The 27,991-nt window shown below is 37.4% G+C and overlaps 1 protein-coding gene across 1 annotated transcript; it reads left to right on the top strand.

Annotated features, from left to right (window-relative positions):
- Positions 1-199: 199 nt before the first annotated feature.
- On the top strand, positions 200-27,991 carry LOC146466802 (glycolipid transfer protein-like). The gene is made up of 5 exons (XM_085126517.1): positions 200-359; positions 5,052-5,110; positions 22,299-22,429; positions 24,248-24,380; positions 26,078-27,991. The coding sequence occupies exons 1-5, from the start codon at positions 251-253 to the stop codon at positions 26,255-26,257; spliced, it is 612 nt and encodes a 203-aa protein (XP_084982643.1). The 5' UTR covers positions 200-250; the 3' UTR covers positions 26,258-27,991.

The following is a 27,991-nucleotide window of genomic DNA, read 5'->3' as shown; positions in this document are numbered from 1 at the left end:
ACTAATCCACCCAGCAGGGAGGGGTAAGTAATACAAATAAAGACCAACGTGTGAAAAAGCAGGATGCTAAATGGCAAAATCTCAATACCGTTTAAGATTTTTTTTCCTATTTAATTAGTTTTTAGGGTAAACATTTGTTTTGCGTTATGTGAAATTAATAAAAGCGAAAGAAGCTATGTAGTAGCTAACCAACCCTACCCTAGTAAGGAAAGAAGCTGTGTTTCGAACAAACACGCGTCGAAGGATAATCATGTCTTTTTTTACTGAAGCAACCCATCAGTTTTTGCCAATTCCCGAGGACACTAGAATCAAAACAAATCCATTTTTAGATGCTGCAAGTGAAGTAGTTCCTTTTTTCGGTGAGTACGCGTTCCCTTGTTTAAAAATTAACAAGGATATTCTATTTCTTCATCCATATTCATTTGTATCTCGTGGCACGAACATGTTGGGCATTGATTTCAAGTTCTCTACAATTATTGTTAAGTTTCCAGATAACTAATTTTCATCGCTACATCATTTTATTTATTTTTTTTAATAATGATGGAAAGAGATTATGTTCTGAACTGTTCCGTGGGAGGCTTAATTATTGTAAGCTTTATATTGATCGATGGGACACTGTACATTTTCAGTTTTTTAAGAGCTTAGCTTAAGCTTACAATTTCTGTTTTCTTTGCAATAAATTATTTATGAGAGCTTGGATAAAATAATTTTTATGTACAATTTTAAAGCTTCAGTTCATGAGCAAGAAAGAAAAAAAAATTATACGGAATTTTATGTAATATTATTTTTTTTTAAATGAATGTGGCTAAATGTACTTTAGGCAAGGTTAAAGTCAGCTCAATGCCGGTCAGCGGTCGCCTCTCGTCACGGCTCGGCGGCGACCTTTGAGCTCTCTGCTGGGGGCGCCCCATGGTTTGCACCGTATTTGCTTCCTTGCTGGCCTGCGAGATAGGTCATTTTGTGTGCATTATTTTCAAGCCCCCCTCTCTGCCCTCCCTTTGGCAAGTATCGGGTTTGGTAAGTATTTCACTGATTGGGTTCAGTGTGACAGTGCCGTTGGTGGTGGCCGCTTGCAGGGTTGCCATGGATACCTCCTTCCCCGTGCCTGATTGCTGCTCAGCTCCATCAACCTTCTAGGCACCAGCTCCCAAGCTCATCTATTGTTGATGAGTTAAACCAGACATAACTTAATCAATGCATGATCAATGACATCAATGAGTAATCAATGGGTAATCAGCTGATTAATAATGGTGATAGGACTGAGTGGAGTCCAATTCGGTCAGTAATCATATGAGGGATTAACAAAATCGGATGATCGTTCAGCAGGAGTCCAATGTTATTTAATCATAACTCTAACAAATTTGAGAAAGCAGCCAATAGCTTTGGTGAATAAATAGAGGACAATAGTTGATTTAAGTTTCGATATCGATTAAATTACACCGCGCAAAAATGAGTCATGTACTGTCCAATTACACTAGGCTGGTATGACGCGTAAACTATCCAATTACACAAGGCATGACACGTAAACTGTCCAATAATTGCTCAAATAGGGTCTGCTGATAACAAATCAGATTCAAGAATTTTGTTATAGTTAGATTAGTCTTTGATTTATTGCTGATGATCAATTTAAAATTCCAAATAGCTCCACTCACCCATCCCTGAATAAAACCCCTCACTCAAAAAAAATCTCAGTGCTCCTGGATATAAAGCCATGTAAAATACACTCATTGTTAGCTTTATTAGTGTTCCCAGCTGCTTCATAATATAATAATAAATAAAAAAATAACTAAATAAATATCCATATACGGTACATTGATAATGGAGTCAAGATGACTCCGAATTGTCGAGCCCTAAATCTTTCTATAACTTTTGCATGTCTAATTGCTTGAGCAAATCCCTTTTGATTAAAAGAATTTTTTTTTTCAGGATACTAATAACTTTATTGAACATTAAGCCATAATAAAGTATTACAAGATACAAATACAAGATATAGATACAAATACATAATACAAAATCAAGCTTAATACAAAGAATCAATAAATAACTTACAATAGTAAAGAGAAACAATGGGGACGAGAAAAACAAAAAACCTACAATACTAATAATTTCTTTTTTTTAAACATATAGGCACTTTACATGCTATTTTCGATTACAACACTGTTAACATGTATACCATACAGTTTACTACTACTTGCATCTACTACTTTTAACACACTTATATTAAATATGTTATTACAAAAAAATCTGAGGCTCAGGGAAGAGCATATTTTCTACATGTACTTTCCACTGTAATATACTTTAGTTTGGAATTCCTGTTCAATCGGCTTTTTTTCAAAGCATTTGCAAGCATAAATATATAGTCTGAAATGTCAGCCATCTCCTCTCCCTAACCCACAGGGGGCGCGGGAGAGAGAGACGTCTGAATTCCAAGCGTTATAATGTCGTCCGTTGACGTCACACAGTAATTTATGCAAAATTGCATAAATAAAAAACCTTTGAAACCAAATGGCGGCCACTAGTCATGGAAACGCTTGGAAGCATTGCAGCATGCATAATGTAGGGGGTTGTGTGCGTTTTGTAAGCTGTAAAATTTGAAGACAAAGCATCAAGAATGTATGTACGGGATCGCACTTCATTTTCCACCGAAGAGGAATTGAAAAATGTTCCGATAAATGTTGTTAGTAAATAAAATGTTGACAGGCTATGGCCAGATACGACTCATATTAACGTGGTATGGTGGTATGAAATGTGATTTCTCGTCATAGTTTTGCGTTTTTGGACTATTTTTTTTTGTATGAAATAAGAGTAGGTCCTTCAGAATATATCTCGAAGCAATGGTTGGTTTTGCATTAAAAGTCATTTGCTCCTCAAGATGTTTTTGAGGTTAGGCAACGCCGGGTGGTAAGTTGTGACCAAATAAAGAATTTTGTTTCGCACTTTATCGTTTTGTTGTAAACCCGACTTCCGTTCAGCGAAAATCAGAGGTTATTTTTTCAATGAGATTGTAAGGGTAGCCTCTAGCCCAAAAGTGCGTTTTGAAGTGGATGATGTTGTAATAAGATGAGTTTGCAGAGGAGGTGTTTCGAAGAAGTCTAAGGGCTTCATTTTTTATTAGTCCTTTTCTGACCCCGGTGGGAGGCAGGAAGAAAAATGTGTACTGGAAGGTCTCTGTAGGTTTAAAGTGCGTGCGAATGTCAAGGATTCCCGCATGATTGGAGAATCGCTGAGACTTCTGAGAACCAACTACTCAGTGAAATTATTCTTTTGCAATACCGCCAACTTCAAAACGCGCCTTCAGGCAAGAGGCTATCAACACAATCTCATTGAAAAAAATAACCTCTGAGATTAAATTCACTGAACGGAAGTTGGCTTTACAACAAAACGAGAAAGTGCGAAGTAAAATTCTTCCCATCTTCACAACTTACCACCCGGCTCTAGAAATATTGAAAGAGTCTCCCACTTATCTCATACCAAAAAGGAAAATCTTTAAGAGATATACTCGCGAGAGCAGAACCACGTTAAAGACGTCGTTAAACAAGAAGTCACTTTTCACACCAGGAACTTACGAGTTGTGTCTGGCCTGTCAACACTTTATATTCGCCGCCGAAATGGAATATCTGTTTTCGCAAGTTCGACCAATAAGAAATGGTTATCTATTTCAATTAGGGAAGAACCAATCAAAAACTACCTACCATATTCGCAAAAGTACGTGACGTCAACGGACGACATTATAACGCTCGGAATTCAGACGTCTCTCTCTCCCGCGCCCCCTGTGGGTTAGGGAGAGGAGACGGCTGACATTTCAGACTAATAAATATATTGTTTTAATAATATGACAAATAAGTGTAGTCTGCGTTTTTGGAGGTCGGTAAACTGTTCGAGGAGTGGAATTTCTTTGGTAGCTATATGGTCATTAGAGAGGCTCACATTTTGATTAAAAGAATAATAAATAACTCCATAAAAAAGTCTATCAAATGAATGTTTGGAATTTTATGGTATACACCCAGAGGGCCGGGTATAGAAAGACAAGATGGAGGTAATAAATAATATAAATAAACGATAAATAAATCACTTTGTTTAAGAGTTTCTGTATTCAGCGCAGAGCAATAATTGGGGACACACCAGATCAAAAGGAATTTGGAAATGTTGGTGTCTGAGAAGATGGGAAAAGTAGAGCACTGAAAACCTCTCAGAGTTACAGTGCGACGTACCTTACCGTGGCCACCCAACAAACTTTTTTTACAAGTTATCCAATCAGGATATCTTCCTCCTTGTTCTTAAAATACAAAACAACATGTTTTCAATAATTTGTAGTTGGGTCACTTGTCTGTTGGATTTTGCAAGGAAGCGTGACCGTTCATCAAATTTGCGTATCCTGATTGGCTAACTTGTAAAAAAGTTTGTTGGGTGGCCATGGTAAGGTGCGTCGCACTGTAAAATTCTTTTGTAAGGAAACAACACAGCATAGTAGAGATTAACCTAGACACGAACAACTAATTCTATACCTGCCAAGTTTTCTTTAGTGTCAAAAGGCACAAGAATTTCATCTTCATATTACCCTGGCTCCTGATATATAAAGTATTAACATTTTCCAAAGATATCTGAAGATGGAACAAATGTGATGGAATATTTTAGCCTGGTAAATAAATCCAGGCTTAAAATATTCCATCACATTTATTTCATTGCGCATATACCACACATTGACATTCCAATCCTAACAGTATGCAGGATGTTTGTCCCATGAACCTAGTTTAATGGCCTTAGCTCCCATGAGTCTCCTGTAGCTCAGTGGTAGAGTATCCAAACTTTTTGTCTAGTAATCGGAAGGTCTTAGGTTCTACTCCTGATAGGAGCACTCAGATTTTTTTTCCGAGTATGCCTGTGTCATTTACTGTGAATACATCATTCTCATGTCTGAAGATGTTCTGAAGATTTCTGAACCTTGGCATATTCAGTCAAGCCAACTTGATGTGTTTTTAAAAGTGAATGTAAAATTATGAGTATTTATGTTTAATATACAATGTAGTCACATTTTTATTTTTGCCCAACAGATGTTCTAGGACCAACAGCGTTTGCACCTGTCAAATCAGACATCAATGGTAATATAAAGGTAATGTGGTGTGTTCTATCTTTTCAGTGTATCGATGATGCCCTGAATTTGTTGGCATTTATCTTCGGTGTAAAGTTTCGTCAGAGTCTCAGAAATCTTGGGCTTGCCGAAAGAACAGGATCTTAAAGGGGGACTGTCACCTATTTGTGACATTACTTTGAATGGCCAAAAAACCCATTTGCATTGAGGGAATCATTAAAATAATGGTTAACACTGTAACCCTACTACTGCACAGAAACTAGCGTTATCTTTGACTGTGGGTGGCCAAGATTGACATGGATTGAAACTTGAAAAAATTGGCCAATTTTTTCATGTTCCATCAGCATATTTGGAGAAATTACTAAGAAACTGATAATTTAAAGTTTCTTCTTCCCAGGAGAAACCACTTGATATTTTATTCTTGGTGCTCTAAGAGCAGTTTTGATGTCAGCAAAAAGGTACCTTAATGGTCAAGTATTTGTCAATGAGCAGTTTTGACCAAAACACAGAGAAATCTCTGTGACTGTGCCCCTTTAAAGATTTGATTTGCTGTAGTGCCTTTACTTTTGCAAGCTCCCCTGGGGGAAAGGGGTGTGTGGGGGGGGGGGGGGGGGCCGCTACATGGATACTCTATAAAGTTTCATATAATCCTCTGCCGCAGGGCAGTTGACCCCATATTCTTTCACATCTCAACTTTTACCAAAATGTTCCCCATTTCGGACACAAGAATTGTACCTTAATTTTTCTTATACACTGTACCTCAAAAATAGGCCAAAGTCTCTTTTATTTTCCTCTGGCGGCAAATGAAATATTTTTGTTGTAATTTTTGCCAGGACCTTCTGCTCTGAGTTTTTGCTAAATCCTTTCTAATGTTGGGATAATGGTTTGGATTGGATGACAATATTTTGCAATTCTGCCTCCTGCCTGCATAGATCCAAGAGTATCCCTGGTGAAAATCTTTTTAAGATCCTTGAGGATCTTTAAAGATCTTTAAAGATCCACATGAGGATCTTTTGTGATCTTTTTGAGGATCTTTAAGGATCTTGATTCATATCCTCAAAGATCTTGCAGGATCTTGTAAGAACCTTGAAGTCCCTGCAAAGATCCTTCAGGTCCCTGCAAAGATCCTGGAGGATCCTGCAAGATCTTTGCAGATTATGCAAGATCCTTGCTGGATCTTAACAGGATCCAGTAGGAACTTAGCAGGAACCTTTAGGATCCTCACAGGGCCCTACAAAGATCCTTCAGGATCCTGTTTAGATCCTGCAAGATCCAGCAAGGATCTTGCTTAATCTGCAAAGATCCTGCAGGATCCTCAAGGATCTTTGCAGGGACTTCAAGGTTCTTACAAGATCCTGCAAGATCTTGAAGGATCCTGTAGCAGGAACCTAAGGATCCTCACAGGGCCCTGCCAAGATCCTTAAGGTTCTTGTAAGGATCTTTATAAAAATCTGCAAAGATCCTGAAGGATCTTAATGGATCTTTGCAGGGACTTCAAGGTTCTTACAAGATCCTGCAAGATCTTGAAGGATCCTGTAGCAGGAACCTAAGGATCCTCACAGGGCCCTGCCAAGATCCTTGAGGTTCTTGTAAGGATCTTTGTAAAAATCTGCAAAGATCCTGAAGGATCTTAACGGATCTTTGCAGGGACCTGAAGGATCTTTGCAGGGACTTCAAGGTTCTTACAAGATCCTGCAAGATCTTTGAGGATATTAATCAAGATCCTTAAAGATCCTCAAAAAGATCCACAAAAGATCCTTAATATGTGGATCTTTTAAGATCCTCAAGGATCTTAATGGATCTTTGCAGGGACCTGAAGGATCTTTCTGGGAACTGAAGGATCTTAACAGGGCATTAGCAGGATTCTTCATGGTCCTTGTACTGTAGGATCCTTAAAGGGACCTGATGGATCCTTACAGGGTCCTGCTAAGATCCTTCAGGTTCTCTTAGGATCATGAGAAAACCTAAAAAGATCCTGAAGGATCTTAAAGGTTCTTTGCAGGGACCTTAAGGATCTTGACAGGGGCTTTGCAGGATTCTTCATGGTCCTTGTAGGAGCCTTGCTGGGACCTGATGGATTGTTATAGGGTTCTGCTAAGATCCTTCACGTTCTTGCAAGGATAGAAGGATGTTTAAGGATTTTTGCAAGGAAGGGACGTGAAGGATCTTCTCAAGGTTTCTGCACAAATTCTCAAGGATCGTAACTACTCAGGGATTTTCCGGAAAAATGGTAGAAAGATCCTTTTGTGCATCTCTCACAAAACTCTTAATTTTCATGCACAAAATAGGTATCCTATTTAACAAGCAGTAAATTTTATTTTTATTTCTCAGATTATTCTCATCTTTTTACAAATAGATAGATCTTTGATGTTTTACATTAAAAATCTCATGGTTTAAAATCATCAATCCCTTACCATGAAACACAACAGTTAATGCAAAATGTAAAAATCTAAAGTAAGGGTAAAAATGCCTCATAAAGTAACTTGTTTTTTCTTCTTATTTCTTCCTTTTGTGGGAGCCCTTTGTTTTCATGAAAATGAGGCCACTTACATGCAGAAAGACATGAAAAAAATTACTACAAATAAAGGATGAGAAATACAGACAGGATTAATTCTTTTTCTTTCAAGCTGTAGTACAACATTGTTATGACTTGAAAGTTGAAAGACATTGTTATACCTACATGTATTGCAACCGGTGTTGCAAGTTGCAGAAACGTGCTGTACAAAAGTTGAACTAACGTCTACTTCAATGTGCAATGTTATCACAACTTGCAACACTTTTACATGGTTAGATGACAAGTTAAAAGAAAATGTTGCCTACAGTGCCTAGTACAATGTCAGCTATCAAAACAATACCTTTCAATAAATTTGTAACAGTTATGCATTAATTTTATGAAAAAAACTCATCTTTTAGCCACAAGTCTCACTCTCAGGCAAAGGCATAATCAAGACTCATCTGGTTTTGAACTGTTACATTGATAATTAAAAGAAATCATTCACTCTAATAAATATGCATTTTGACAAAATTGAAAATAATTATGTCAAGTTTACATGCACAATTTCTCCTTTAAAGTAACACTCTGTGCAGCTCCATTGAACATTGCACAGATAATTGGCATTCTCATTGCACACTATAAAACCAAAACCCATGAAAATTTTAGTATTTTTTCATGGTAAATCCATGGCATTTCCAACACTCTTTGAGGGGATTTTCAAGGTCATGAGTAAGGACATTTTCATAGCATTTTTTAACCATGAAGTTGCCATGGAAAGAGCATAAAAAATCCATGAAAATAATGTGAAAAACAGCATGGCCCATGAAATTTCTTGCATCAAGTATCAGACTATGAAAAACTGATGAAAAGTCCCTTTAGGACGGTGCCTACTTTTATTACTGCACATAGGTTCTGCACATCTCGAGCTTCCTATGGGTGGTGCCTACTAAATACAGGGGTATTTTTGCGTAGTTTAAAACTGTGCGGAGAAAGCAGAAATTAGCAAGTGCTCGTTGCATCCAAAAAGAAAATTTGGGGTAACCATGCATTTTTCAGAGAAACTGCGCAGTATAAATTAAAAAAAAAATTAGAAACTGTGCGGTATAAATTTAAATTTATTATTATTATTATTATTATTATTATTATTATAAAGCTTCAATTTGGAGTAAAACGCCATACATTGCTTTGTATTTCACAACTGCCTTAGAATAAGAAAGAGTAATTGTTGCTGAATTATCTCTAAAAAATTGCGTGGTTACCCCCAATTTTCTTTTTAGATTCCAATAGCCCTTGCTAAGATCTGCTTTTCTAACAGTCATAAAGCTCACAAAAATACTTCGGTTTTAGTAGGCACAACATGGAATTCCCATTTAGCTTTTCAGGAGATTTTCAAGGTCAAATTTTCAAGAGGTTTTCATGGGATTTTATATCATGAAATTGAAAAGCTTGTGAATATAATTTGATGAGAAAATGGAATAGGCTTAAAATAAAAATAAAACAGGAATAATTTAATGAGGAAAAAATGGAAAATGGTACAAAAATACCTTTAAAACAGGTTTAAAATAGGGCATGAAATGTATGTCATGCAAGTTAACATAGGGTTAAAATAGCACTGACTGCTGGTTTATAGATCCAGAAATAAAATAGCTATAAAATACATGTAGGTTGAATATAGGTGGTGGTTTAAATCCTTGTTCTAAGCCTAGAATTATCATAGTTCATGTGTTTCAATTAGTTGTAGCATTTGCCACTGCAAATGATTTCATGGTCAATACTTCATATATTCCTGCACCTAACTATATCTGGATGGTTAATTACATGCATTACACACAATATAAATTTGTCATTCACAGACCGTATTCCACAGCCAGAGCTACAAACAAGTAACAGCAAAAAAAACAATTTCACAGTAAACTTCTCAAGAAAGAAACATTCAGAAAATGGCTTTGTCTTGAATTATGTAAAGGTTCAGGGGAAGTACTAAATAAAAAAGAAAAATGATTGGATATTTCGTAAAAAAAAGATTGATTGTACCCTTGCTGTTTTCAACTACATGTATATGATATCAAGTAATGACCAATACTCCATTATGCAAGTTACAAAAGTTTATTTGATAATAATTATTGTTTCTCAGTAGGAGTAGCAGAAGTCAGGATTTGCAACAAAATCAAACCAGTTAAAATAGAGTCCAACGGTCATAAGTGACTTAGCTTATTGAGCAGGATTTGCTGACTTGACTCTGAAGCTTCACGATTGAGTATCAGCCTTGACAACATTATTGAGCTGAAAATCTGCAGTACAACAGAAAAAAGTGCATTTTAAGTCAGTTCTTCTGAGTGACCAGTGGTTACTCAGTGATCACTGTGACAGTGATCTGGGCAGTGCCAAGTATACGCTTTTAGACACATGTTTCAGTGAGCTTCTCATCTGTAATAATCTTGTTGATTTCTGAGAAAAATAAGGGTATCCGACCTTTAACTCATGGTGCTACAGAAAATATAAGCTTATACACTCCATGAAGTTGATCATGAACTCCAGATCTTCATGCAACGTCAATCAAACCAAGATCACTAAGTCTTCAGCTTATACCAAGACATGATAACAACCTGGCTACAAATTACTCTGTAAAAACGTTTGCAAAGGCTTTACATGTATAAGAAAAATAAATAGGGAATGTTTACCTTAACAATCTCGAATTTGCAGTTAAGCTCAAATAAGATTCAAGAAGCACATGCATTCGAAATTCCCATAGAAGATCTATAAAATCACACATTTTTATGCAGTCTTTTTCATCAAAATTATTGATTTCAAAGCTTACCTCTTGCTAAAAGTAGTTATCCACATTTTTTTGCTTGAACCCAACATTTTGAAGCTTAACAGAGGTGAAAATCCACGGGAAATGTCTCCTGTTTTCTTGAATATTCCGCCTAAATCGAAAATGAAACGGTCTTTTCCGAGAGCCTACAGTGGCATATCTGCTGACCAAAATGGCCTTGTTCGTGCCCAGTCTACCCAGTCTGAATGAAATCCAAGATGGCTGCCGGTGTTGTTGTGACCCCACGTTTTCTTGCTCATTTTAAAAGCTAGCACTGTGCATGAAAGTTGTAGGAATTATGATTGAAAGCATTGTTGTTCTTTTTGGCATCAAATGGAGTTGAGATCCATCGAAGAAGGTCTGAATGTAATATTGTTTTCACAAATGCATTTCAGTGACGTGTACTACATGTAATGTATCAGTCAATTCCAAGCGCGATCATCCCCCCCCCGGGCAACCCCCGGGCATTTGACCCCTGTTCGGCTCCACATAGTGGGGCATTTGACGCGAATAGAAACCCGACCCATCGGGCATTTGACCCGTCGAAAAAATGCTGGTCAGCGGTCGCATAAATTGTCGAAATGCTTTATTCACAGCCAGAATTTACGCGTATATTTTGCGTCAACCAACAAATATATCTGAGATTGTTTTTGGCATGGCGGGGTTACATATTGCCCTTCGCTTCTCATTTTCAGTGGTATGTCCAAGTTCCCTCAAGCTTCGTTCTCCCTTTGCTCGGCGTTCGAAGCTCGACTTGTTGGCATGTCTAGGTTTCATAACTTAGTGTTTTTTATCATTGCTCTTGTTATCACACGTATTAACAAACTTCATGTACATTTAAAATAAAAGAAAAGCGAGTATCGGTACATATATCGTTAAATTCTCTGTAAGTTGAGTTTCATATGTGATGTTATGCATTATCTTTAATAATAAATTGTTTTAAATTTATTAATGTATGAATTTCGTTGATTTTTATATAAACAGAGCTAGCGAATACAGAAAAAAAAAAAAAAAAAAACCAACACGATGACTTTTCAGCCCCAACCAGTGGGGCATTTGACCTAGAAATCGGCCCATAGAGAGGGGAATTTGATCAGAAATTTTTTAAAAAGTCAAATGCCCGGGGGTTTGCCCGGGGGGGGGGGGGATGATCGCTTTTGGAATTGACCTAGACATTATATAAACAGAGCTAGCGAATACAGAAAAAAAAAAAAAAAAAAACCAACACGATGACTTTTCAGCCCCAACCAGTGGGGCATTTGACCTAGAAATCGGCCCATATAGAGGGGAATTTGATCAGAAATTTTTTAAAAAGTCAAATGCCCGGGGGTTTGCCCGGGGGGGGGATGATCGCTTTTGGAATTGACCTAGACATAAGTCAAGTTTAATATAAGCTTCATTTTTTTTTAAAGCTTTTCCTGGAAAGCAGGCCAGTTACAGATACTAATATCAGTTTCTCATCTTGGTTTTATGTGTTTATTTGCCCAATTAAAATAACAAAAATACGGCTCAATCTTGTGGTATAGAAAATAAGTACATCCTTGCTCTTTCTTCCAAACCATTTGTTATTATTGCATACATAAGCTTAAAGTTTATAAGTTTATTGCAAAGAAGTACCTGGTATATGTAATTGTTAGATTGAGCAAAAAAGTGTACATGCAATAAGTATACATCATGCGTTTGTCTTTTTTATATGGCTCAACATTGACGGTGTATACATCAACAATGATGAATACAAAATAACAGTAACTTCACCTTAGATTAGGGAGATGAAGTTTCCCTTGGTGTATACAAAATATGTACATACAACATGTGATACAGACAATCTAACTGGCCATTGCCTATCCTATTTGTAGAAAAAATATAAATAAAACAGTGTATTACTATTTGTGACCGTACACGGGAAAACGTACTTTAACGCTTATCCGTTAAACGGCTAAAAACTAACGGGTAGTTAACGGGTAGTTAACGGCCTTGAAAGCGTTCTAACGGTTTGTCCTAACGGTCTAACGGCAAACTGGTCATGGCAAACGGATCATTTGAACGTTCTAACGTTTAACCCTAACGCTCTAACGCCTAACTAATTCTGCCTAACGGCTCATGAAAACTTTCTAACGCTTACGCAACCTGTTCTAACGCTTAGCTGGAGCCGTTAAACGGCCGAGAAAAAAATCTAACGCTTAAATTAACGACTTACATGAGCGTTAGAAGCGGTAGATACAGTCTAGTGTACCGACAAGATTTTCACGAACTGCCGAATATCTCACAATCATGTTGCACGATGTGAAGTATAAAAAACCACACACGAAAATTTAAATTTCATTTTGCATAGTCGCGAATGTCAAATGTTTTCACCGAGGAGCGTTTGACAAGATCTGAATAAAGTCTGAAGCAAATTAATTTTTAGGTTGTCGTGGAGCGAAATGGCCGGATCGGTATAGGCATAAAAGCTTGAAATATTTTCATGTAAACATAGTCAACGAGCGCAAAATGAAAACAAACTCTTCGCACAATTTCTTGCCGCGTCTATTTTTAGCGTCAACATTATTTTGCATTTTGTTTACGACAGAGTTGACGTGAACTTGCGCATTCACACGCTCTGCTTGCTTTGTTTATACTGCCATCAGAAATATAAAAGACTTGAATGAAAGATATCTTTAAAATTTCATTTTATATAGTCACGGATGTCAAATGATTCCACCGAGGAGCGTTTGACGGCTTAATTCCTGTTCAATATCAGAATAATTTATTCCGTTGCCAATTTCAGGATGTCGTCAAGCTAAAGAGGTTTTATCGCCATGAAAGCTTAAACCAAATACAAGACAACAACCACTTTATAGCAAAAAGCGTTCGTGCTGGACATATTTATGTAAACAACTTTCCGCTCGAAAGAGCACACGAAATCAGCGATCTGACTCGACAAAGACTTACCACTTGAATTACGACATAAACAACATTGTCAGTCAACAGCACAAACCAATCGTCAAAACTTTCGCTAGACGTACAATAAAATCATTCGATTCGTCTTTTTCCCTCTTGCGACTATGTCGCTCGCTCATGGTCAGTTTCTTTCGCAGAAGTTATAACGAATTTTTTAGGATACGCCTGCGAACGAGAATTTCGCTCGCTCGTCTGCTTCATGACGGCGGTTTCGACAATGACATAATATGTTGTTATCTCAGTCTACATAGTGTAACATTTTAGGCGACTTACTTTGGTCGGTATATTGTATTATATACCGACGCAAAATAAGCCAGTAGTTACTGGCCTAAAATGTCACACTATATACCGACGCAAAATAAGCCAGTAGTTACTGGCCTAAAATGTCACACTATATACCGACGCAAAATAAGCCAGTAGTTACTGGCCTAAAATGTCACACTATATACCGACGCAAAATAAGCCAGTAGTTACTGGCCTAAAATGTCACACTATATGCCGACGCAAAATAAGCCAGTAGTTACTGGCCTAAAATGTCACACTATATACCGACGCAAAATAAGCCAGTAGTTACTGGCCTAAAATGTCACACTATGTAAAGAGTAACATTATACCGACGCAAAATAAGCCAGTAGTTACTGGCCTAAAATGTCACACTATGTAATAAGTGGATGCAAAATCGGCCAGTAGTTACTGGCCTAAAATGTTGCACTAGGTAATGAAAGCGGTTCCAAAATCGGCCGTTAGTTACTGGCCTAAAATGTTTCAGTATATAATGTAAGCGGATCCAAAATCGGCCAGTAGTTACTGGCCTAAAATGTTGCAGTATGTAATGTAAGCGGTTCCAAAATCGGCCGTTAGATACTGGCCTAAAATGTTTCAGTATATAATGAATGCGGTTCCAAAATCGGCCAGTAGTTACTGGCCTAAAATGTTGCAATATGTAATGTAAGCGGATCCAAAATCGGCCGTTAGATACTGGCCTAAAATGTTTCAGTATATAATGTAAGCGGATCCAAAATCGGCCAGTAGTTACTGGCCTAAAGTGTTGCAGTATGTAATGTAAGCGGTTTCAAAATCGGCCGTTAGATACTGGCCTAAAATGTTTCAGTATATAATGAATGCGGTTCCAAAATCGGCCAGTAGTTACTGGCCTAAAATGTTGCAACATGTAATGTAAGCGGATCCAAAATCGGCCGTTAGTTACTGGCCTAAAATGTTTCAGTATATAATGTAAGCGGATCCAAAATCGGCCAGTAGTTACTGGCCTAAAATGTTGCAGTATGTAATGTAAGCGGATCCAAAATCGGCCGTTAGATACTGGCCTAACTGGCCCACTGTTTTCGACGCCATTTTGACGGGTAGACAAACAGGCTAAAATTTAAAACACGACTGGACGCTTTCTTTCACTGCTACATCCCTCCAATTTTTTTCTTGAAATCCTTTTCCTAGTGCCAAAAGTTTTGTGAATTTTTCATTCTAAGCGATATTTTATGAAAATTATTTGACATCGGATTTCCATACAAACACTGTTATTTCAAGACGTGTTTGCCTACCCGTCGAAATGGCGTCGAAAACCGAGATAAGGTCTATTGGTTCATGCTTATGCACTTGTCATCGGCTTCCCCGAGGGGGGGGACCCCGGGCTGATGTGGGGGAATACGGGGACTTTATGGGGACTTTGCAACAAATTTCTTCCCTTGTGGTGGGGGAAATGTGGGGACTTCGCTTATGTTCAACTGAGAGGAGATTGGGGACGATTTTTGTTCACTCAATCGATGGCAAGATGGCAGAGGAGAACAAGAAGGTATGTTTTAAAATCCATTGTTTTTTGTCTATCAAACAGACCATCCGTCAAAAATTTGTACGTATTTGTAGGCATAGGCAACTTTAAAATTCCTCTGTGTATATATTATTGTTTATAGAGGTCACTGTTAAAGGTCAACAGGTCGTCTTTTGTTAGTGATATAATAGAAGCGGTCTGATAAATTGTTAAGGATAGAAAAAGTTGATTTTTAAATATTCATAATGTTAATTTCTGAAGCATCACAGCAACTGTTCAGAGTACTCAGGAAACTTAAAGACGTTGTGTTTAGAAGCAGCAATGAACCATCATGATAGTGTGTTTTCCCTTGTTCTTCAGCAGTCCGGATAGATTGAAAACAGATTCTAAGGAATTCAGGACTGAATGAAAAGTTGAAATTTTCACCTTACTGCGCATGTACAATAAGAGGAGTGATTTATAGCAACTTATGGAGTATTCGAGAAAAAATAATTAAAGTTCAGTTTTCATCAGAATGCAAAGTCCGAGTGTTTGCCGACTGTTTAAAGAACCCAAATAAAGTTCTGAAGTGCATCTTCAAATCCAGTTGGGTTCGCCAAATACTGGGGACTTTGCAAGAAACAAATCCCGCACGGGTGGGGAAATACAAGAACTTTGAAATACACAATTAGCAAAGTCCCCATATCAGCCCGGGGTCCCCCCCGATGACAAGTGCATTAGCGTGCGTATGTCGAGTTATGGATGCACGCGAGAAGTTTGTAAAGCACGAGAGACGCTTCTTGAGTGCTCTCCAAACTTCACAAGTGCAGCCATAACTCGAGATACGTTTAGTAAAAGTATGAACCACTTTTTTTATGACATGGTGAAAATAAAGTAAATTTTTCGTGCAAAGCAGGTTTTGTTCCTGATTAATTACCAAATTCCTAAATGTGCTATACAAAAACACAAAGGTAAAAGCATTTTGTCATATTTGTTTAATCTTAGCGTTTCATTAAACTTCGACAAACTTTTAGAAATATACATTATTTATGTTGTTGTCTCCCTGTAAAATGCTTTTTTATAACGGACATAGTGCAGGCATGCTTCTCTATCTGACTTGCACACGTCATCGGATGGACGCACGGCCGTGCGTATGTTGAGAAATGTACCATGATAACGCCAATAGGAATTAGACTAGAAGTAACCAATGGTGAGGAAGTGCGGGCTAGAACACTTTTGAGTCGAGGGATTTTCAATAAAACTTTTGTTGAGCATTGAAATTGGTTGGCCATCGCGTTGGGTAGTTAGATTAAAAAACCTGCATGGCCCTGTTGAAGCCAGTCGGTATAGCGTACTGCGCAATATTTACATCCGAGATTCGATGGGTTGAAACGTCCGATTACACCCGGAACTATTTTGCGTTATTTAATCAAGGAAACGCTGTTTTCGAAGTTTTGATTCAAAAGATTTAAATACAATCAAGCATAATTATGTGCAGCGTACTGGTAGCGGTCGCGCGTTTCCATTCTCAGCTTGTGAAACAGCGGCCGAAAAAGTCGCAGTTTAAAGAAAACTGTTTCTTTCTATTGTCAATCTCTTAAAAGTACGTTAACACTCCAATAATGCGAAGCTTTGGCTTTGAAAATCGAGTACACTGGCCGACGCGGCGGCCATCTTTTAAAATATGCTTGTTCGTGTGGAAATGGATTCTGATTGGTTTACGAGGATTTATCGATCGATTTTGGCAGAACATATTTTGATTCAAGATTCAAGATCGAGATCTTGCGTCCAAAATATTGCGGTCTCTCCTTGAGCCCGCAATTAGGTTGCACGCTATGTTATTACTTAGAATCGTTATCGTTAAAGCTTGCTTTTAAATGCATCAATTTTACTTCCCAAATTGTGTAAGTATATGCCAAATTTTGTAAGTATATGCCCAACACAAAGCTCCTTCAATTCATATCATCATGGCGAGGACGTATTTTTCAGTCTCAGACCATACCCGTTATCTTTTTTTTACAAGTATTATGTGTATAAGTGGTAACTAATATGCACACGTAGACATGTAGGCAAGAAAGAGACATGTACTCGTATATTTTCCAAGTGTTTATTCCTTAAATTGGCTTCCCGATCCCCTCGCGTTTTGCGATATTATCCATGCACAGAAAGTTGTGCTGAATACTGTTTCAATTCAGCACAAGTTACTGTGTTGGGGGTGTCATCCATTGGCCAGATGGACTCTTTGTCGTCGGGATTTTAATTATAAAATAACTGATGTTTGAAATAATTTAAATATTTGGTATACAATATGCAGCAAAATATAAAAAAGACGTTCGTTTTTTACAACAAAGTAGTAAGCGATGAAACATTTTAGTTTTGGTGTTTGGTATTTCGTTCCCAGGGCTTCCTAAAAATGGCGGATGATCGAACAGGTAGCGTGCGTGACGTCTGTTAAAGGTTGCTGAACCAATCGATAGCAATCGATGAACGGTTTTTGTGTAGGTATCGATACAAATTAACTAATTTTATCGATTGATATCGATTGAATTTCCAATCATCGATTTCCATCGATTGGATACCCCGGGAAAAAAACATTGAAAACCTTACTTTGAAAAGAGTCAGTATATTTTTATTGTATAACAAAATAAAGCAGTTGTTTATATGTGCATTGTGTTTGTATCTTTGCTTGTTGAATGCTTGTAGCTAACACGGTGAACATGTATCAGGCATGGTCTAGCTTGCCCGTGTCAACAACGGAAACCACAACGTAAACCTCAACGTAAACGTGGCTTGAAAATACAATTTCGTGTTAATTCGAGATTATTCTGATTCGTTTAAATTGTACAGTGTGGCTGGAACCGCTGCTAATACATACCGCAACATCTTAGGCCAGTAACTACTGGCTTATTTTCCGTCTATTAACACTTATTACATACCGCAACATTTTAGGCCAGTATCTAACGGCCGATTTTGGAACCGCTTACATTATACAGTCGAACCTGTATTAAGCGGCACCGTATTAAGCGGTCACCCTCTATTAGCGGTCAGTTGTCAAAGTCCCGAAAATTACTCCTCTTATTTACTGTAATTCTGACCTGTATTAAACGGTCACCTCTATTAAGCGGTCGCGGTCACCCTATACTAAGTCCCAGCGAGCTGTTTCTATTTTGTCTTGACCTGTTTTAAACGGTCACCTTGTAAAAGGAAACCACTTAAATATGGTAACAAATAGCGTGCAATTGAGCTTCACACAATCGTGGCGTTAATGTTTTACTAGTCTGTTTGAATACCATGTTCTTCTTCGTCATACCATTTTACCGCCGAACTTTCTTAACCAAGTAAGAGATGTATTCTGTGCAACCTGTATTAAGCGGTCACTTAGCCATTCCCCGAGGGTGACCGTTTAATACAGGTTCGACTGTATACTGCAACATTTTAGGCCAGTATCTAACGGCCGATTTTGGAACCGCTTTCATTACCTAGTCCAACATTTTAGGCCAGTAACTAACGGCCGATTTTGGATCCGCTTACATTACATACTGCAACATTTTAGGCCAGTAACTACTGGCCGATTTTGGAACCGCTTTCATTACCTAGTCCAACATTTTAGGCCAGTAACTAACGGCCGATTTTGGATCCGCTTACATTACATACTGCAACATTTTAGGCCAGTAACTACTGGCCGATTTTGGATCCGCTTACATTACATACTGCAACATTTTAGGCCAGTAACTAATGGCCGATTTTGCATCCACTTATTACATAGCGTGACATTTTAGGCCAGTAACTACTGGCTTATTTTCCGTCTGTATAATGTTACTCTTTATATACTGTGACATTTTAGGCCAGTAATTACTGGCCGATTTTGGATCCGCTTACATTATATACTGAAACATTTTAGGCCAGTATCTAACGGCCGATTTTGGAACCGCTTACATTACATACTGCAACATTTTAGGCCAGTAACTACTGGCCGATTTTGGATCCGCTTACATTATATACTGAAACATTTTAGGCCAGTAACTAACGGCCGATTTTGAAACCGCTTACATTACATACTGCAACATTTTAGGCCAGTAACTACTGGCCGATTTTGGATCCGCTTACCTTATATACTGAAACATTTTAGGCCAGTAACTAACGGCCGATTTTGAAACCGCTTACATTACATATTGCAACATTTTAGGCCAGTAACTACTGGCTGATTTTGGAACCGCTTTCATTACCTAGTGCAACATTTTAGGCCAGTAACTACTGGCCGATTTTGCATCCACTTATTACATAGTGTGACATTTTAGGCCAGTAACTACTGGCTTATTTTGCGTCGGTATAATGTTACTCTTTACATAGTGTGACATTTTAGGCCAGTAACTACTGGCTTATTTTGCGTCTGTATATTAACACTTATTACATACTGTGACATTTTAGGCCAATAACAACTGGCTTATTTTCCGTCGGTACATTAATACTGTCAAATTTTAAGCAGATAACTACTTGCTTAATTTCGTGTCGGTATATTAACTATATACTAAAACACCGACGAAAGTTAGTCGCTTAAAATGTTACACTATATAGACTGTGTTAATCGCATATTATGTCATAATATGTAGTGCCCTTCATGACCTAAAAAGGTCGCTTCGGCGAAATCTTTCTTTACGTACGGAGCAGTGAAACTCACGCAATTCTAATGGCAGATAGTAAACAGTTGATTTACCCGTTTAACGGAAGGTAATTTTTTCTAACGCCTCTGCCAGGCGTTCTAACGGATACAAATTTTGTATTAACGCCTACGCTGTCCGCTCTAACGCTCTAATTCTAACGGCTAACGGATACAGAACTTCGGCTAACGGGTAAACTTTTCGTTCTAACGCTAAACGTTTAAAGCTAACGGGTTTGTTAACGCCTCTAACGCTTTTGAAAGAGCTCTCTAACGGGCAGCTAACGGATGGTTAACGGTTTTGCCCGTTTAACGGATAAGCGTTAAAGTACGTTTTCCCGTGTACGGTCACATTTTATTGAGCAATAGTGATATAGGAGTACAGGCTGTTTTACAGGCTATTTTTTCAGTTTGTTATGAGAAAATAGTTATAAAATACAACACCTTGTTCTATCTTCCTTTAAAATAGGCTTAAAATAAAAATAAAACACAAATAAAATAGATTCTCTATTTTTTCCCTATCAGGTAAAATAGGAAGAAAATATAACTCATGCATTGATATGGCTAACATCAGTTGTTACCTGAAAATTCCACAGTATTGGCCCATTGCAGCTCCAAAAATCACAAAAATTAATATTGAATCGACTGATCACAATCTAATGTTGTAAAGTTTTGTCCTTTAGCTTCTTTTGTTGTCAAAGTCGAAGAAAGAGATTTTCAGTCATTGCTTGTCTTCACATTTTGTGAAAATATTTGTAGACCCAGGAAATCTTGTTTTGTTGAGATTTTATGTGGCTGATCACTAGTCTTTCTTTGCAAGAAAAAAATATTTAGTTCTGTTGCCTTTGAGGTGAGGTTTATAACTACATTGCCATGTGACTGTGTATGGTTTATGCATGATTGAAAGGTGATTTCATCCATGACTGCAAAATTGGTACAATTAGCCTGTTTGGTTCCAAAGCAACCCCAATTATGTTTTAGTGAATTGTTTATTATTCTATATTTTAGTAAATCACAAGACCATGATTTGCAAAGTTCTCTCTAACAACCTGATAAGATTCTCATTACAAGTTTGTCTAAAGATCCTTGTAAGATCATTATAATAATTATAGCCTTAAGGATCCTGACAAAAATCATTGAAAGGATCCTCAAAAATCTTTCTAAGATCCTCTTTGTCTCCTTGAAAGGATCTTCTTTAAATCCTTCTAAGATTCTCATCAGATCCATGATGACTGTTAAGGATTTTGGGAAAGTTCTTTGAAAGAGATAAAATAGGATCCCTTTAAGATCCTTGTAAGATCCTCATCAAACCTCCGAAGATTCCTAAGGATCCTGACAAAGATCTTTCAAGGATCCCTGATAGGATCCTGTGAAGATCATTGTAAGATCCTCATCAGATCCTTGAGGATCCTTAAGGATCCTGACAAAAATCTTTTATAGGATCCTCTAAAGATCTTTTTAAGAACCTCTTAAGACCCTTGAGGATCCTAAAGGATCCTGAAAAAGATCTTTGAAAGATCCTTGAACAGTTCTTAACAAGAACCTTGTAAGATCCTCATCAGATCTTTGAGGATCTTTAAGGATCCTGACAAAGATCTTTTATAGGATCCTCTAAAGATCTTTTTTAAGAACCTCGTAAGACCCTTGAGGATCCTAAAGGATCCTGACAAAGATCTTTGGAAGGTCCTTGAACAGTTCTTACCAAGAACCTTGTAAGATCCTCATCATATCCTTGAGGATCCTTAAGGATCCTGAAAAAGATCTTTTATAGGATCCTTCTAACATCTTTTTAAGAACCTTGTAAGACCCTTGAGGATCCTTAAGGATCCTGACAAAGATCTTTGGAAGATCCTTGCACAGTTCTTACCAAGAACCTTGTAAGATCCTCATCATATCCTTGAGGATCCTTAAGGATCCTGACAAAGATCTTTTATAGGATCCTTCTAAGATCTTTTTAAGAACCTTGTAAGACCCTTGAGGATCCTTAAGGATCCTGATAAAGATCTTTGGAAGATCCTTGAACAGTTCTTTACAAGAACCTTGTAAGATCCTCATCATATCCTTGAGGATCCTTAAGGATCCTGACAAAGATCTTTGAAAGGATCCTTTAAAGGATCTTTTTGAAGATCCTGTAGGATCCTAATGAAATCTCTGAGGATCCTGTAGGATCTTTTAGAAGATCTTTGAAAGGATCCTCATCAGGATCTTCAAGAGATCTTTATAGGATCCTCAAGAAATCCTCTAGGATCTGTGAGGATCTTTAAAAGATCCTTGTCTTCAAGGATCTTTAGAAGACCTTTGCAGATCTTTGCAGATCTTGGAGGATCTTTGAAGATCTTTGAAGATCCTCCAAAGATTTTCACCAGGGATTAATGCTATGAAAGGTTTTGGTTTGAGAACAGGGCAGTAGGGGAGGTTGAAAGGACTGGAAATAGGGTTTTGAGATATTAATGAGATATTAAAAATATTAATCACAGCTCCCCCTTAAAATTATGAGGAAGTCTCTTTTGGACCTTCTCCAATTTTGTCTTTTGTTTTCAGAAACTTAACGATAAATTTGCTCAAGATCCAGAAAAATTTAAAACACTGCAAGATATTGTGGAAAGTGAAATAGAGGCCGGGGCAACTACTGCAAAGAATTCTGCCACAGATGCCTTGCTTTGGCTCAAAAGGTCAGTCACTAATTGAATTATGTTATTACACTGTCCGTTGTACAATATTGCACTGGTAACATTGACCCTGGTTTTTTTGCCTAGTAGCCCTGAAATTTGTTTAATTTGATATGTGTAAAAACAACAACTTACTAGACAACAACAAAGGAACAAAAGATGTCAGTTTTTTTTTTTTTTGTTTAACAACTTTTAACTGCTGTGTAGTAGTGACAAATTAAATATATATAAGGGAGAAGCATCTAACCCTTTAACCCCTAATTATCAAAGAACAAATCTTGTCCCCATACTTTTCTTATAAAAGTACTGGGGAGAAGTCAGGGGCACCCAATGACAGTTTTCAGGCTATGTGGAGTGCTATTAAAGCTCTGTAGGCTCATTTCAGGACATGCTATAATATTTTTATCTGATCGGTCATTCTAGGGGAACTTGAGTCTTTTCAAAATTACAATCTATTAAGGGCATTTACAGGGCAGGAAACTTTCTTCTCAATTCGCTTGTCCATTCGGATAAGTGCAATGTGTATTTTACTTGTCCGAACCACAAAACTACTTGCCCAAAAAATCCGACAAATTTTTTCCAATGGCTTGTCCTCCGGTTTCTGGTCATTTGGCGATCTGGTATGGCAAACAACATGGCGACGACTTTTCAAATGGGCTGTCAGTGTTTCCCCTCTGATTCCTTGAACTCCATCTCCACATCCAATGTACATTGGGCTGCTTTTATCAGCTAGCTCTGGATACTTCCGTCAAGTCAAGCAATGCATTTGTCTGTTTGTTCCTCATAAAAACCAACTCGAACTCTTTCTGCTATGCTGGCTGAAATTTTCTGACACGCTTCGCTTCATCTTTTTTCTTGTCATCTTCGTTTCTTTTCTTTTTGGAAGGAACATCCATGTCAATACTGCCAGGTGTTTCAATTTCAATAATTTTGATTGAGACAAAGACATTGTCGATACGCTCCATAAGCGACAGAAAAAGGTACCCTGACAAGCACGTGTTATCATCCGCCTGCAATTATGCTGTACAGCTGGACTCACATGGAAATTAATGGCGGCAGGCTTCGCGTAACGAAACACACAACTTACGCAAAATGATATTTTCTTTTCTGTAAAAGCTACTTTTTTATGGCAGTAAGTTATCAAATATGGAAAGAATGATTCATTCTATATCCAAAGTCAAGAAAAAAGTTCATTAATTTTTTCCTGTAACATGGTTGCCCAGTCGGAAAAGTTGGATCATATTTTTCCTTGTCCGAATGGAAAAGCTATCCGTCTCGGACGTTCGGACGGCCTAAGTTTCCTGCCCTGCATTTTTGTCCATTTCCCGAAAACCTTAGGTCTTATTTCCTCTCAGAAAATCTTAGCTGACATTTCTTCAGTACCTGAAACCACATTTTTATCAATCCAAAAACACAAGGCCTTAAATTTCCCTTAAAAATTCCCTTCAGAAAATTGTAGGGGATTAGGGTCTTCCAAACAGATAATTTACCGAAACGATCTGTTGGCTGCCCCTGAGAAGTTATTAAAACATTAAGAAAATTCACCTTGGGTGATCATATCCGTAATTCTCATGATGTCAGGGGTTGAATAAGAATTGATAAATATTACAGGTAGAAATTTGATGCTGGTCACTTTTTTATTCTAAAGCAAATGCTTATGTCAGACTTGCAGTTTTCATGTGGACTTATATTATGTGTATTAAGCACTTTCAGAATGCTTGCACCTTAACAGTCATTTTCTGCCTAACAAAATTAATGTTCTTTGTACTGAGAAATGTTTTTTTTTTTTAAATTACTCACTTAAAATTCTCCAACTCGCAGGGCTATGCAATTTATCATTGTGTTCCTTGAGGACGTTCTTACAGGAGAGCAAGATCTAGTGAAGTGTTCCAAGAAAGCTTACGAGGCCTCATTGAAGAAATATCATGGGTGGATGGTCCAAGGAATTTTCTCTGTAAGTTCACTGCACTTCAAGTTTCTTCAAGCTCTGCAGCTCACTGTACACTGCAAAAACTCAAGCTTGAATAGGCTTGTCTAGATCTACATGTATATGGTCTTGGGTTGAACCTCACCAGGCTTATTGTTGCTGTTGCTTAGCTTCCAGAAATTTATGCAACATGACGCATCTAGGCGCATTAGTACAGGCTCCCTTCTGGCTGGATGGTAGTCCAATGCAGGCAATGAAGGATCGTAACTCAGTCATGATTTTTAAAACTCATATTTTTATTTTTGGAATTCTATAGATCACAAGCTTTTTAATTACTTTTCAAGGTAGTGGCTGTATTTAGGCTTTTTAGGCTTTTTAGGTTCTTTTCTTTTTTACAGGGCCCTTATTGATATCAGCATTTTATGCTGAAGAGGTCACCCTGGTTTAATAACATTTATTATTATTATTATTATTATTATTATTATTATTATTATTATTATTATTATTATTATTATTATGACACCCAACATGAAGTGGCTAGGCACATTGCCTTACTAGTCCTAGTGGCTCACATCCAACTTTGCATATAATCTGGTTATTGTTTACTTAATACAAATTTTCATGGCCCTTTCACAACTGCATTAACCTTTAACCTGCATGATCAATATGTATAGTCTCCTCACTGTTCTTGTTTATTTCTTATGGTACGAGTAAGGAGAATTTGTGCAAACAACAACAAATTTTAAATTTGGTGATCACCCCCTTTCTCATGGTGATACATTCACTCAAGTAGTATTTAAGGAGAAATTAGACATCTGCTGGTCACTATTTGGGATAAAAGGTGAATGGGGGTGCTAATTACCATTTACGCAAACCAACCAGATGGAAATTTTCCGCATAAATAAGAAATAATTTAGCCTGTCTTAACAGAAGATGGATAACATGCAAAATGTAATAGCATCAGCTGTAAATCCCAAAAGGAGTAACAAAAATGCAACACTTTGACCAGAAGCCCATAATTTCAGAAGTACTCCAAATGGAATGATGCGTACCATTTGATTTTCCAACTGGAAGTTCCGGGTTTTCCATGTAAATGGTTAGCACCCAGGGTTTCACTGTTAGATTCAATGGAGACCCAATTGGTCAGTGGTAAGTTATCACCCTCTAATTCCAATACTGATGACCAGTGATACGACCGAAAAAAGCCATCTTTTGACCTGCACAGATGGACTAATTTTATCCATTAGAACCATGATGACTCATTGTCAAAGGTGAGACCATGAAATACACCCTTTTAGATGTAACTGATATCAAACACATCAAATATCCATATGCTGAGAAGTAGGTTGAAAAAACGAGGCGCAGCCAAGTTTTTTTAAATGACTTCGAGGTGTTTGGATATCTGATGAAATACACTTTTAAGGTGTTTGGTATGGCTTCTCAAATGATCAATAATTCTTGGAGAAATTCAAGGTTAACGTTGGCAAAATGTTTATGATAATTAGGCTGATTAGGAACACATATCCAAACCACGGTCACAGTAGTGATTTTCTTTGTTTTCTAGCTCTTGATGAATATTATTAATAATGAGTTTGAGAAGTGTATTTCTCAGTCTCACGCTTTGACGGCCACAGTTCAAATGGACAAAATTGGTCCATTTATATCAGGTTGATGGTATTGGTCAGCCCTCTCTGAGGAATAGTTATGTGAATTTTGTCTTCTAGCTTGCCATGAAAGCTGTCCCATACCGCAAGGACTTCATGGACAAACTGGGGCGAGGAAAAGTGGACGAAGAGACTGTTTTGAAGGAAATGAAGGACTTCCTTGATCTCTTGTCTGCAAATATTAATACTGTTGAAGAATTTTACCAGAACAGTAAATTGGAAAATTCACAGAAGGTTTAAGCCTTTGAGGGAAATTTTTCATTTGAATTTTGGCCAATATCAATTGTGGGGAATCTAAAATAATTTGAATGTTCAATTATTGTTTGGGTCCATTGGAGGTGGTGAAGTTCTTTAAGTTGTAGGTAAAAAAGTTCAGGGAGCGGGGGGGTGGGGAGGGGGGGAGGGGAAAGGGGGAGCCTTACATGCCAATCATTTCTACTTCAATTTCTATTCAATCGCCTTTTGGTTCTGTATAAGAAATATTTATTGTTTAGACTTCTGGCAATGTGCAGGGCGCATGAATGCAACATAAAACTAAATTATCTTTAGCATCCGAGTGGTGTACGTAAAGACACAGTTTTGACTTTGTTTGGGTTGCCCAATCTTTTTTTATTTTATTGAGTTTCACACTCGTTACAAACTGAATTTTGCAGTTTAAAATTCGTTATTTTATATAACCGTGATCGGAACTCACAAAAATATTTATTTGGACATCTTCAAAAAACACTTAGGACCAGGTATTTAAATAGAGTCTAACTTAGGCCCTGGCCTAAGACAATCAGTGGACCTCCAAATCTGTTTATAAATGGTTTATTTTACGTAGATAAATAGTTTTCTAGTCTGGGATGCAAGCCTTCTTGTTACCGTCATCAGCAGACAATGTTTAGACATGACTGTTGGCAAAATTGAAAATGGCTTAGAACGTGGTTTTGTTAAACACCGTCTAAACTGTCTTTTAATAACTGACCCTTACTAATTTATGATGTTTGTTTTTTGTTTTCTTCTTGATTGGTACAAACATGCCCATATCACAAGTTGTTTTCCATTCCTTATCAGTATAAAATTTAACCGGTAGATTGTCATAAATTATTATGCAGCTGTGCTGAGTGTTGCCTGTCCGGCACGCTCTCAGATATAAGTAGGGTTGACGAAAAGCTAAAATCAGGAAGCGTACGTGAAAATGCGCGGAAATAATTCCTGCGTGTTTAAGTTTCAAGGACACCCAACTGTTCATTTCGGTGGATATAAGTTAACGGCCTCAGAATTTCGGATTTAGTTGTTAAGAAAATCTACTGTTTTCTTCGGCAAACTATTAGCTCAAAATTCCGTAGCACTGGTAGACTAAAGCCAAAAACAGCTGATAAATTCGGGGATTAAGATTTTATTCTCTAAAACTTTCTACTACTTAAATTTTCAGCTGAGGGATCCTTACAGATCAAAATGAATTGGATTACACAAGTATGTCTTTTAAAGAGCTGTACGAAACCACCTGGGAACACAGCAGACGACTATTATAATATTAAAACGTTTCGTTGTGTGCCTGAATTTTAGGTCCGACGTTCGCTTTCTGGTTTTAGCTGTACTGCGGCCCTACTCAGTTACACAATAATTTTTGCACACTTACAGGGTTACAAGAACAGGTTACACTACGCTCGTCTCGTTTGAAAAACGCATGCGTTTATATTTATAAGTCATGCGTTGGAAGGTTCTGAAAAATATGTCAGAGTGCACAGTACAGTACACACAATATTCCATCTTGAAAATTATGAAAGTCTCTTTAATCTTTAATCTTTAATCTTTAATAGAGGTACTCCTAAAATAGTAAAAACTATACTGGGAGGTTTAAGTTTAAACTAAAATCTATCTTTATCTTGTACCTGGCCTGTTATTAATTCAGTTAGTTATAACTTTTCAATACCATCGGATGGTAATGGTAAATTAAATAAACTTTCTGGAGGGCTACTCTTGTGAGTA

This window comes from Pavona decussata, unplaced genomic scaffold (assembly GCF_977016875.1).
Source record: "Pavona decussata unplaced genomic scaffold, jaPavDecu1.1 SCAFFOLD_140, whole genome shotgun sequence".
In the NCBI taxonomy this organism is placed as follows: domain Eukaryota; kingdom Metazoa; phylum Cnidaria; class Anthozoa; order Scleractinia; family Agariciidae; genus Pavona; species Pavona decussata.
Note: the sequence above shows the minus strand (reverse complement) of the source record. Positions and strands in the feature narration are given on the sequence as shown.